The sequence below is a fragment of the Neoarius graeffei genome, chromosome 1 (assembly GCF_027579695.1).
Source record: "Neoarius graeffei isolate fNeoGra1 chromosome 1, fNeoGra1.pri, whole genome shotgun sequence".
Lineage (NCBI taxonomy): Eukaryota > Metazoa > Chordata > Actinopteri > Siluriformes > Ariidae > Neoarius > Neoarius graeffei.
This window is the reverse complement of record NC_083569.1, coordinates 78,562,803-78,576,592: the sequence shown is the minus strand read 5'-3', so window position 1 is coordinate 78,576,592 and position 13,790 is coordinate 78,562,803. Positions and strand designations below refer to the sequence as shown.

Below are 13,790 nucleotides of genomic sequence, written 5' to 3'. Positions count from 1 at the left end.
GATCGAGACCTCTCACTCAGATCAATTTATTTTGTTTTCCACGTTTGAATGTGGATTTTACGGTTTTCTTATCTGCCAAAACAAGCCACGCCAGTGTTTCAGTTCAAACGGACTCAATACTGCATGTATGAAAGCGCATGAAGACCAGCATGTCTGAGATTTGCTGATCATTGGTCACTCCATGTGTCTGACCATCTGTACTGCTGGAGATGATTCATGTTTACTTGGAAATCTCTGCAAACACTCATGTGGAACATGAATATTGGTAACTTTGAGACAGCAAACAGTGAATGCGTGTGAAAGCCTAAATAAATAAATTCGTCCAGGTTTGATTTGTGCCATGTCAGCATTTTAATGTTTGTCGTGTTTTAAGGTCCGGTCCCACAATACTGATAACTAAACAAATAAATATCGGTCCCCTGCAGTTGATGCGGTTGGTGCTCATGCCAGACCGATAACGATACCTACAGCCCAGGCCTGGGTTTTTCAGGATCAGTGAGATTGCTTCTGGAATTAGTTTTCCAGGCCTGGACCTGATCTGATAAAATATCTGAACAATCAGGTAATTGTTTACATGTGCTGTCTTCCCCGGGCTTCTTTGGACGTCCTTGTTGCATCATGCAGTCACGGAATATGGATTCACGGAAAATAAATATATACAAAGCACTTTTTTCCATGAAATATCAATATAAAACACAAATGCAGGTAAGATATTTTAATTATGAATTTTGGCAGTCCAAACGTTTAAATTGTTTTAGACTTATTTATTTATATTCTGTGACGTATCATCCGTATCAAATCGGTAACCAGTCTGTCATGTACTGAAATGTCCATGACTAATCCGTAAATTATTAACATCAGTGTTAAAATCCGGAACCGTTTTGTATCCTTTATTATATTTCCGTAGTCTGTGACCTATCCATATATCACCCACCGGAGTGTGTATAGGGGTTGTTCTAAAGTCCAACCTGTACAGTATGACCTAGAATAATGTGCTTCTACTTGGGGGGGGGGACTATTCCTAAGTTGCATACATTTATTTCCCTGAGTGGCAGGAACAAGTGAGATTATAGTTGTGGTGTGACTGCTCCAGACTGGAACTAAACTCCTCCGGCAGAGGGATTATCAGTTGTAGTTATAGTTACTGGTGGTGTGGGACCGGGCCCTTAATATTGAACCAATACAGTGGTGATTGAAAGTTCTAAAGGGTTCACAAATTTTCTATATTTCTGCATAAATATGACCTAAAACATCAGGTTTTCACACAAGTCCTAAAAGTGGATCAAGAGAACCCAGTTAAACAAATGAGACAAAAATATTATACTTGGTCATTTATTTATTGAGGAAAATGATCCAATATTACATATCTGTGAGTGGCAAAAGTATGTGAACCTCCTAGGATTCAGTTAATTTGAAGGTGAAATTAGTCAGGTGTTTTCAATCAATGGGATGACAATCAGGTGTGAGTGGGCACCCTGTTTTATTTAAAGATCAGGGATCTATCAAGACAACACCTTACTGGATAGAACGAATCTCACCACGGACCAGATTTGCACCCTGCTTGACCTCTGCCTGACTACCACTTATTTCCAGTTTAATGGAAGTTTCTACAGACAGAAGCATGGATGCGCCATGAGCTCACCGGTGTCCCCTATTGTGGCCAATCTTTACATGGAGGAAGTGGAACATAAAGCTTTGACCACTTTTTCAGGAGTTGCTCCCAGCCACTGGTTCAGATATGTGGATGACACCTGGGTTAAAATCAAAGCCCATGAGGCGGAAGCCTTCTCTAAGCACATCAATGCAGTGGATATCAACATCAGTTTCACTTGGGAGGACGTCAATGGGAATAATCTAGCCGCCTTGGATTGTGATGTACACATTAGACAAGACAGAAGCCTTAGCATCGAGGTCCACTGGAAACCCCCACACACAGACCAGTACCTACTCTTTGACTCTCACCACCCACTGGAACACAAATTGGGGGTCATTAGGACCTTGCAACACAGGGCTCAGAATATCCCTACAACGGTAGAAGGAAAAGAGAAGGAGCAGAATCACATCAAGAAAGCACTTCAGAACTGCGGGTATCCCAACTGGGCTTTCTTCAAGAGCAGAAAAAGGAACATAATGGACAAGGAGGATAACAGGAACAAACGCAAGAACATGGTCATTCCCTACATTTCTGGTCTATCTGAGAAACTCAGGAGAATCTTCTACAAACACAACATTCCGGTACATTTCAGACCCAGTAACACCCTGAAGCAGAAACTGGTCCACCCTAAGGACAGAATAGCCAGACACAAACAGGACAACGTAGTGTATGCAATTCAGTGCAGTGAGGAATGCACGGACTCGTATGTTGGGGAAACAAAACCGCTTCACAGGCGTATGGCTAAACACAGGAGAGCCAGTTCCTCAGGCCAGGACTCTGTCTACCTTCATCTTAACAACAAAGGCCACTCATTTCAGGATTGCAACGTATGCATTTTAGCCAGAGAGGATCGTTGGTATGAGCGAGGAGTTAAAGAAGCAATTTGTGTCAACCTGGAACGGCCATCGCTGAACAGAGGTGGTGGTCTAAGACACCATTTATCAGCCACCTACAGTACAATGCAGTCCTTGGCACACTTCCCAGACAACTGAATGCACACCAAAACCCAGCTGTTTTCAGTGACTCACAGAAGGACCGAGAGAATCAGCATTCCATTGATCACCCTAACAGGCAATCCATTGATCACCCTAACGACTCTCGAGGCCGTTCACACCCAGCCACCAGTGACCCACACCAACAGGATGACTCAACGACACCTTGGATGAGCTTTTCATCCATGAGAGGATAAATACCGGATACTCCCTACTAGTCAGACAGAACTGAAGAAGCCTTTCGGATGAGGGGTAAAATGTCTTCAAGAATCTTCAAGCAAGTCCAGTTGCTCTCTCTTACCACCCACAGTTTACTATGACCTGGATGACTGAGAATTTTCAGACATGTTACAAAACCATCTCTAAAGAGTTTGGACTCCTCCAATCCACAGTCAGACAGATTGTGTACAAATGGAGGAAATTCAAGACCATTGTTCCCCTCCCCAGGAGTGGTCGACCAACAAAGATCACTCCAAGAGCAAGGCGTGTAATAGTCGGCGAGGTCACAAAGGACCCCAGGGTAACTTCTAAGCAACTGAAGGCCTCTCTCACATTGGGTAATGTTCATGAGTCCACCATCAGGAGAACACTGAACAACAATGGTGTGCCTGGCAGGGTTGCAAGGAGAAAGCCACTGCTCTCCAAAAAGAACATTGCTGCTCGTCTGCAGCTTGCTAAAGATCACGTGGACAAGCCAGAAGGCTATTGGAAAAATGTTTTGTGGATGGATGAAACCAAAATAGAACTTTTTGGTTTAAATGAGAAGCATTATGTTTGGAGAAAGGAAAACACTGCATTCCAGCATAAGAACCTTATTCCATCTGTGAAACATGGTGGTGGTAGTATCATGGTTTGGGCGTTTTGCTGCATCTGGGCCAGGACGGCTTGCCATCATTGATGGAACAATGAATTCTGAATTATACCAGCGAATTCTAAAGGAAAATGTCAGGACGTTTGTCCATGAACTGAATCTCAAGAGAAGGTGGGTCATGCAGCAAGACAACGACCCTAAGCACACAAGTTGTTCTACCAAAGAACGGTTAAAGAAGAATAAAGTTAATGTTTTGGAATGGCCAAGTCAAAGTCCTGACCTTAATCCAATCGAAATGTTGTGGAAGGACCTGAAGTGAGCAGTTCATGTGAGGAAACCCACCAACATCCCAGAGTTGAAGCTGTTCTGTACGGAGGAATGGGCTAAAATTCCTCCAAGCCGGTGTGCAGGACTGATCAACAGTTACCGCAAACATTTAGTTGCAGTTATTGCTGCACAAGGGGGTCACACCAGATACTGAAAGCAAAGGTTCACATACTTTTGCCACTCACAAATATGTAATACTGGATCATTTTCCTCAATAAATAAATGACCAAGTATAATATTTTTGTTTCATTTGTTTAACTGGGTTCTCTTTATCTACTTTTAGGACTTGTGTGAAAATCTGATGACGTTTTATGCCATTTATGCAGAAATAGAAAATTCTAAAGGGTTCACAAACTTCAGGCACCACTATCTTTTCTGTAACTGAGAGGTGGGATGTTTTTTGGTGTGCCCCTTGTTTTCACATTTCTTCTGGTGTCCAACCATCTTGGACTCTGCCAGGACTTTTTTTTTTTTTTTCCCCCTCCAGGGGTTATTTAAAAAAAAAAAGCTGCAGAAACAGATTGTGACATGGAGCCAGAAGCAGATGGAGGGCAGAGAGGTGCGCGTGTGTGTGTGAGAATGAACCTTCCGTACGTTTCTAGTATCAGGAGCAGTCGAGCACCGATGGGTCTGAAGTGAACAGCTTTTCTGAATGACCCAACAATGGCTCTCTCTTGCACAGCTGCACACTTGGGGGAGAAGAAGTGATGACCTCAGGGGTCAGGCTCTGTCTGTCTGTAAGTGCGTTTACATGCACATAAAGAGAATCGAATTTCTGCCGTTGCTCGACTGAAATCGAAGTTCAAAATGCCATGTATACACCTTAATTCGGCTGAAATTGAACCGAACTGGATTTCTCGGAATCGAGCTACACGACCTAGATTATGCGATTGTAGCCGAGCTGCATGTAAACCCTATCGAGCTACGTATTCGAGCTACTTACTTCAGCACTGCCCCTTCTGGAAGTGACGAGACCACAAGCGGGAAACACAACAGCCTCGGTCGGCATGACCGCGAATCATGACAATGGCATGAATCTTTTCTTTTTGTGGCATTGTTTGCACTGTTAAATTTAGCTCACTTACTGTATCACCAAATACATCTGTACAGCTGTTGCATAGCTGTGAATTGTGTACATAAGTCACTATGTATGATCTGAAGAATGTCAATAAAAACAAAACAATTGAACTTTGTGTGTTAAGACATAAGTTAAATTGTAAGCAAAAAAAAAAATTTTGTTTAAGCAAAAAATGGACTTTAGAAAAATATACAGTTGTGCAAAATAAGTTGTCTTACAAAACAGTGGTCTGCGCAGGACAGTTTGTAGTCATGCAGTCTGTTAGAGCAAGCCTAACAGCTTGAGCATGGAACTTGTGAACACGGAACTGCTAGTGTTGCCAGATTGGGAGGTTTTAAGTGCATTTTGGCGGATTTGAACGTTTTGGGCTGGAAAACGTCAGCAGTATCTGGCAACACTGCTGATAACTTTGTTTACACTCTTGAATAGCTCTTCATGACGACAACCGGAAGTGTACCAACACAATGGGGCGTGTAGCGCCACCTGTGGCTCGGGTGCACAATGTACCTCACACAATAGCTCGATTTCCTTGTGTGCATGTAGGATTGGATTTCTCTGGCACCCCTGCTGGGACCCTTAGCTCAATTACCGACAGCAGCTCGATTTGGATGTGCATGTAAACGCACTGAGTGTGTGGCCCACTGACCTCTGACATGACCCTTGTGCTCCATCAGCTTGTTTGCACTGTAACACATCCTTTGAAACGTATGGACAGAGGTGGTGTACTGCGTGAGGAAGACCTCTCTTAAACCGAGCAGTGTATAAATAAATAAATGCAGCGATGATCCTGTGTACCTGGTTTCCTGTAGGCTGAGTGGGTGTTTGTGAAACGTATTGTGTGTGTGTGTGTGTGTGTGTGTGTGTGTGGAGAAAATCCAAATTGCGCAGTGATTTTTAACACTTTGTCCAGGGAGAAGGAGGAAGATGATGACGATGAAGGTTGAAGGGAAGTTAGTCCTGAATCACTACATGTATAGCCGACAGGGCTGGAGTCAGTGTAACAGAAAACATGTCTCTGTTCTCGTATTTAAGGCGACATGCTGTGAGATCAGTACTAGTTGACTGTGTGCTACTTTTGCCTTCGTAAGTCAGCACATCCTTTTTACTTTCTCTCTCTGACGGTCTCTCTCCCCATGGACCCAATCAGTTCTTCTTCACATGTCAAAGAAGGCAACAGAGGAGCGGCTGGAGGCACAGAGTCGGCTGCATTATTGAATAACCTGAAAATGCAGGCGTGTACATGAAACGGAAACATCTACAAACCAATTTGGTGTTACTTCCAGGATTTCATTAATGTTCACAGGCTATAAAACCGTATCAACCTTCTGTTTCATCAAACAACTGGAGTGGATCGTGTCTGTGTGTCGTACATGTTCTCGAAAGGTCCGCCTTTATTATCATTATACGTTAACCTGCATCATGATCAGTCATATCTCCACTCGGGAGCTGTGCTAGTTTGAGTCTCTTTGTTAAAACAAAACGCATGCCCAAAGGAATGTATGCCACTGCATTGTGTGTGAGAGAGGGGGAGAGAGACGTAATATTTTCCTTTCAAGAAAATGGATGCAGAAGGAAAGGAGCAGCTTTTGCTGAGGGACCTCGAAACGATCGTGATCAGGGAAGCAGACTCTGAATTTCTCACAATTTGTGAAGGCTTGTACAATTAATTAGGAGCAGTAAGGAAACCTGAAACTACACTGTGGTGACTCTGTGATTGACTGACTGGGTTTCCAGTAGGACTCTGCTGATATTCAGCATTTTTATGATTGTTGAAATCGGCACTTGAACTCATTTCCTTTGCTGAAGAAAGAGAACTCCAGCCTTTGTCTGATTGGGAAATGGAAGCAATGGTACATAAACGGGGGGGGATGTAGCCCGGTCAGAAATGCGTCGCTGCCAGGATTCGAACTGACGTTGCAAAATCTGTCCCTTTCCTGGACCGCGCTGTAGACTGCTCAGACACTGAGGATTACATTGCAAACTGAGGTTATGTAACGTGGCATTTACATAGTCAGTATTCAGTGGCACCACGCCACAACTGAGGAATCGCTACCTGACGCTGGCAAGCCATTTGCTTTCTTAAACACACTTGAACTCGGTTAAATACAGACAGGTGCCACTAAAGGCTGAGCCACAAAGCATTTATGTATGTGTGTATCTGATGCAAACAAATTTCTGAAGTCTGGCCCAGTGTCCCACCCACAGTGTTGCTGAATTGCTTGAAATGTGGAGGATTCATCAATTACTACCAACTTAATATTTCTCTAGTCTGACTGACTGACTGTCCCACCAGCAGCACTATTGCGTTGGTAGAAATGTGGACCATGTGTCGAGTAAATCCAATCAAACATGCTTTTCAGTGTTTGAGAAACGTGGGAATGAATCAGCACCTGTATTTGCTTCTACAGTGAGAGGAAAGGGAAGAACATGCAAAGATTGAACAGTGCAGTTGACCAAAAAAAGCAAAACGCATCTGCCATAGTTTCACTCCCTCACTCTTGTGCATACACCTTGAGAGGGCTACTATCATCAGCAGGGATGGCACTAGGATCTTTTTGTTCTGGGACCCACATGACTGTCCAAGTTGGGGTCCCTGGCATTTTTCTGGGTCCCAAATAGTCAGAGGAGTTTGTGTGAGAGATGCAGTATGCAGCCACAGTCTTGTCCCCCACCCCACTGACAATCCAGAGTTAAAGGTTTTTCGGTCATTCTTTGTGAGTCACAGATTTTTGTTTACCATGGAGCGTCCGCCATATTCGTCGGCAACCAAAGAAACAGTCGTGACAGTTAATAATGAAAATCGAGATGACTGCAGTCAGTACAGTCTCTCTGAAACGATTAAAAATGCATTTTATACCAGCAGATCGCATTACATCCAAAAGCTGAAACATGCAGGCATCACAGATCCATATAATTTACCCACAAATGTATTTATTCTGCACACTGTGCTTGTGCTCTCGCGCTCTCTCTCAGCAAAATTCATTGTGCTTGTGTAAATGTGACAAAAATAAAGGCTGCTTCTTATTTTACCCACAAATATATTTGTTCCACTTGAAAAGTGTTCAACAAACCAGCTACTGCATTTGGGACACTACGACATCTTGAACTATTTAGTATTTGGGGTTTCTAAATACACTGGAAATGCTAAAGGCAGACACAAGTACAGATGCCTACCAATATTTCAAGACTGATTTTGTGCTGGAATGTTATGGGAAATTCCTGATTTAAAGGAAGGTACCTTATGACAAAGGTCAACTCAAACATGGACCTCCTAATAATAAAAAAGCCAGGGCCTCGATCTAGCATATTTTTATGGTGTTTAGCTGAGTCTACATTATCAGTATAGAACAATCATGGTGCTGGTTGCGCCAAGCATTACGTCTAATAAAATGTATCACGTCCAAAGCTAGGCGGCACGGTGGTGTAGTGGCTAGCGCTGTCGCCTCACAGCAAGAAGGTCCGGGTTCGAGCCCCGTGGCCGGCGAGGGCCTTTCTGTGTGGAGTTTGCATGTTCTCCCCGTGTCCGCGTGGGTTTCCTCCGGGTGCTCCGGTTTCCCCCACAGTCCAAAGACATGCAGGTTAGGTTAACTGGTGACTCTAAATTGACCGTAGGTGTGAATGTGAGTGTGAATGGTTGTCTGTGTCTATGTGTCAGCCCTGTGATGACCTGGCGACTTGTCCAGGGTGTACCCCACCTTTTGCCCGTAGTCAGCTGGGATAGGCTCCAGCTTGCCTGCGACCCTGTAGAACAGGATAAAGTGGCTACAGATGAGATGAGACTTCCAAAGCCCACATCCAGATATCTGCAGTTGCGATTGTGATGTAAACGCGACCATGATGCTGTGACCTTTTCGTTCTGTTCACTTTTGCTTTAACAACATAACAGGTTTGCCAAGGCAATCTGGGGGGGAATCAAGTTGGAGCCTTGTGTCCTGGGGCACGTTAAAATTCTAAACATGCAGTTGTGTGAGAAAATGCCCGATTTCTATGTTAACATAATCCCTGATCAGTATATTAAAAAATTTTTTGGTTCAATGTACTTTTATGGTCTAATATTAAACATTATGCTCGTTTAATGTTGTGTACAAGAACTGAATTCTTGCACGTTTTCAAACTATAACCACATTTGTGGTAATTTTAATATCGGCCCCTAATATCGGCGTCCTTGATGACCAATCGGTATCTGTATCAGCCCAAGTATAACCCATGTTGGCTGGCCCCTAGTGTCGGTTAACTTTTTCTGTATGTTCCATTTATTCATTCACGTCTCCGAATGCAATCCAAGCCCAGAGCTGAGCTGCAGCCTTGCATGTGAACTCTTAATCTTGTTTATCCTGAATATTTGCTCTTATCAGTTCCACTGCTGACCTTCAACCATGATGAACATGGATGGTAGGAGGAATTTATTGAACGTTCGGTTGAAAAATACAGTGTGACTCTTGCTTAGTACAAATGTTTGCTGTCCTTGTTTCACTGCCATGAGCACACACAGGCAAATTCCTAATAACTGAGCTGGTATGGCAGTAAATACTTCATCTCAGTAAATATTTATCAGGGCTGATTTCCTCTTGGGTTAAATTTGGATAACAAAATGAGATGGGAAGATTTCCCCCTCCTCCCCCTATCTATCTTCACATAATCCAGTAGTATCCAAAGGGTACAGATAATAGACTACAAGTTAATAATGAATAAATGTATTGTATATATGCAGTGTATCACTTGTATTAAAATCAGACAGGGTCCAAGAGTGGGATGGGGGTTTTGTTCTTAAGTCCGTACTAAGAACCCTGGGCAGCACAGTGGTGCAATAGTTAGCTTTGTCATCTCTCAGCAAGTTCCTGGTTTCGAGCCCAGCAACCGACAGGGGACTTTGGGTGGAGTTCGCATGTTCTCCCAGCATCTGTGTGGGTTTCCTCCGGGTGCTCCAGTTTCCCCCGCAGTCCAAAGACATGCAGGTTAGGCTGATTGGTGGCTCTAAATTGACCGTAGGGGTGTGCAGAAAGGAACTGGCCACCCTACTGCTGCAATCCTGGCCAAGTCAACCAAACCAGTTCGCCTCAAGCCCAGATTGGGTTCGGCAGTGACGACGATGACCAATGACGCTCTTAACTAAAATTTGTAACTTGGAATTTTGGACCTCCATCCAGGAAAATGCAAAGAAAATGCCCCTCCCCCAACTCAGACTTCTTACATGGAAACTTGAAGGTGTCTTCAACCTGGAGCTCAGCAGCTGATGTTATATCGGCAGGGTTGCTCACAGTAGCACTTTACTCACCTTTAAATGAGTTACAGTACCAGTTAAGTTTGTACACCTTTACTCATTCATAGGGTTCTTCTGCATTTTCTACATTGCAGAACGATACTGAAGACAAGAAAACTATGAAATGCCACGAAGTGTTTGATATTTTAGGTTCTTCAAAGTGGCCAGTATTTCCCTTGATGATTTGCATACTATTGGAATTATCTTAACCAGCTTCATGAGGTCGTCACCTGGAATGCTTTTCAATTAAGCCAGTATCTCACTGGGCCACGACTAGTTGGAGACACAATTGCGATAAAACATGCAAATTGGTGACAATTTTTGCTTGGAATCACACTGAACTGATATTCGCATATTTTACCGCAATTGTCGCAGGCTGTCGCAGCCCGGCTTTCCCTCAGTAGGCAGGGGAAGTAGAGGAAGCCTCACGGAAACCGACTTGAGAAGGGTTCGCGACACCAGCGACACACTTGCGGCTATTTTGAGAGAAATTTTGTCGCGCAAATTTTTTTGAACATGTTCAAAATTTTAGCGACGAATGAGCGACACTTTGTGACTCATGCCAGGAAATTGAGGAGCCCCGCAAATGTGTTGACACTTTTGAAACACTCTCGCGAATGACGTTCGCAAGCTGTCGCAGCCCAGTGAGATACTGGCTTAACAGCTGTCCCTTGTCAAGTTAGTGTAGTTTCTTGCCACCTTAATGCGTTTTGAGATCATCTCATCTCTAGCCGCTTTATCCTTCTACAGGGTCGCAGGCAAGCTGGAGCCTATCCCAGCTGACTACGGGCGAAAGGCAGGGTACACCCTGGACAAGTCGCCAGGTCATCACAGGGCTGACACATAGACACAGACAACCATTCACACTCACATTCACACCTACGGTCAATTTAGAGTCACCAGTTAACCTAACCTGCATGTCTTTGGACTGTGGGGGAAACTGTAGCACCCGGAGGAAACCCACGCGGACACGGGGAGAACATGCAAACTCCACACAGAAAGGCCCTCGCCGGCCACTGGGCTCGAACCTGGACCTTCTTGCTGTGAGGCGACAACGCTAACCACTACACCACCGTGCCACCTGCGTTTGAGATCAAATACAGTAAATAGCCCAAACGTTTGACTGGTAGTGTGTATACTAGTATTTACATTGGCTCAATCAACATGGCCGTACTGTATTGGCTTCATTCTAATTATACAGTTCATCACATGCATCACTCCCCAGAGTTTGCTAACAAGAGACACACATGAAGGCTTTTTTTTTTTTTTTTCCCCCTCCCCCTTTTCCCCACTTTGTAGCTTGCACGTGAAGGTTTTAATAATTGCAAGTTAGAGCTTCCTGCTTCAGAGTTAAGTCAGACTCTGCACAAATCCAGCTTGATCAGGCTGTCGTGACATTCGCTCACCAGTATGGAGACTCACCTCTGTTCAGTCTTCACTAATCAACAAATGTGAGTGAAGTCCAGCCTCGGTCAGGCTACGTGCTGGTTTTGTCCCAACTTTCTGAGGTCAGGAATTGTGCATATTGAACAGTATGAAACCTCAACGGTGACTTCAGATTTCCCAGTCCAATCCAGTCACGTCTACAAATTTTGAATTACGTTTAAAACACAGCTGTGGCTCAAGTTGTGTGCGGGTGTGGTGGGGGGTTAATTTAAATAAATGAACATCACGTTGTACACTACCGTTCAAAAGTTTGGGGTCACCCAGACACTTGTGTTTTCCATGAAAAGTCACACTTTTATTTCCCACCATAAGTTGTAAAATGAATAGAAAATATAGTCAAGATGTTTTTCTGGCCATTTTGAGCATTTAATCGACCCCACAAATATGATGCTCCAGAAACTCAATCTGCTCAAAGGAAGGTCAGTTTTATAGCTTCTCTAAAGAGCTCAACTGTTTTCAGCTGTGCTAACATGATTGTACAAGGGTTTTCTAATCATCCATTAGCCTTCTGAGGCAATGAGCAAACACATTGTACCATTAGAACACTGGAGTGAGAGTTGCTGGAAATGGGCCTCTATACACCTATGGAGATTTTGCACCAAAAACCAGACATTTGCAGCTAGAATAGTCATTTACCACATTAGCAATGTATAGAGTGGATTTCTGATTAGTTTAAAGTGATCTTCATTGGAAAGAACAGTGCTTTTCTTTCAAAAATAAGGACATTTCAAAGTGACCCCAAACTTTTGAACGGTAGTGTGTGTATGTTCGTTCTCTGGAGAAGGGTTTGTGCGCCGCAATATACCTGACAGGATGTACTCAGGACGTGATGCTATTTAGATCCCACTACAGATTTCAAATGGATGTGACATTTGTGCTTGAGGTGTGTGTGTGTGTGTGTGTGAGAAGAGGAGGAACTTGCCTGTGTTTTTGAATATTTTAAAGCACTTTGAAGTTTATTTGCAGACTTGAGCAGTCTACTCATGCCTCTTATCGTCTGATTTTTCTTTCTGTTTCAGACCTGATCCACTGCACCAATGAGATGAACGTGAACGTGCCGCAGCTGGCTGACACTCTGTTCGAGCGGACGGCCAGCAGCAGCTGGGTGGTGGTTTTCAAAGCCCTCATTACCACACACCACCTAATGATGTATGGCAATGAGGTAAGAGAGACGTGCACATGCTCGCTCACTCTTGTGCAGTTCTGCTTGAGCAGGGTGATTTATAATGAAATGGCCTCTTCTCGTTCTCTCACACGCAGCGTAATGATGTATAGTGTTGACAGAACACTGGAGTGGCCCAGATACACAACACCCCCACCTCGTTGTAGACGAGTGGGAATGAAACCCACTTCTGTGCGTGGTTTTAAGTCTTTAGCTGGGATGTAATTAAGTTAAATCAATGACTTCTGACAATAAATCAGTCAACCAAACAGTAATTACACCATGTTGTGTACACACACTTGCTTACACTCCTAACTAGTGTGTGTGAGGAAATAAAATGCAGCTTTTCAGGAAGATTTTAAACACTTTCATTATTCCGTGTGTTTGTAAGTTACTCTGCTAAATGTAAATATAAATTGTGTGTTCGTTCACTGATGTCGTGTAACCTGCACCTGGCTGTTTATCAGCCACCTTTGCCTTTCTGTCAGCATTCATATCAGAGGCAAACTGTCAGGGACAGTTAGAGGACGTCTGCAGACAATGTACTGGTTTAGGGAGGACACGCTGATAAAGTGCTGATCTTAAGGACACTAGTGTGTGTGTGTGTGTGTGTGTGTGTGTGTGTGTTTGGAGAGGAGAGGGGAGGGGATGTGAGTCACTCCCAACTCTGGCCCAGATACCGAGTGTACGGTTTGCTTTATGACTCTACTGGAGTCCTACGTTGTTGAGGAGGAGAGATAGAGGAACTGAGGGTGGGAAAGCTGACAGTGGAATGACGACTCCACTTTGAGGAACAGTTGGGGTGTGTTTTCTCTAACAGGCTTTTGTAGTGAGTAGTTCCATTATGGCCCTTTTCCACTACCCTTTTTCAGCTCACTTCAGCTCGCTTCAGCTCACTTCAGCCCGACACGGCTCGCGTTTCGACTACCAAAAACCAGCACGACTCAGCTCGTTTCAGCCCTGCTTAGCCCCTAAAACTCGCACCGTTTTGGAGTGGGGCTGAAGCGAGCCAAGCCGTGCCGACTGAGGTTGGGGGCGTGAGCAGACACTCCCCTGTGCA

General features: G+C 44.1%; 1 protein-coding gene across 4 annotated transcripts in view; it reads left to right on the top strand.

Annotated features, from left to right (window-relative positions):
• si:ch211-200p22.4 (phosphatidylinositol-binding clathrin assembly protein) overlaps positions 1–13,790 on the top strand; it is a 160,561-nt gene that overhangs the window by 32,043 nt on the left and 114,728 nt on the right. For 3 of the 4 annotated variants that reach the window (XM_060931308.1, XM_060931479.1, XM_060931389.1), the window contains one exon: positions 12,588–12,730. The exons of the other annotated variant lie outside the window; for it this stretch is intronic. In XM_060931308.1, coding sequence (XP_060787291.1) covers positions 12,588–12,730 — 143 coding nt within the window. The remainder of the gene's footprint in view (positions 1–12,587; positions 12,731–13,790) is intronic. 4 annotated transcript variants of the gene reach the window in all.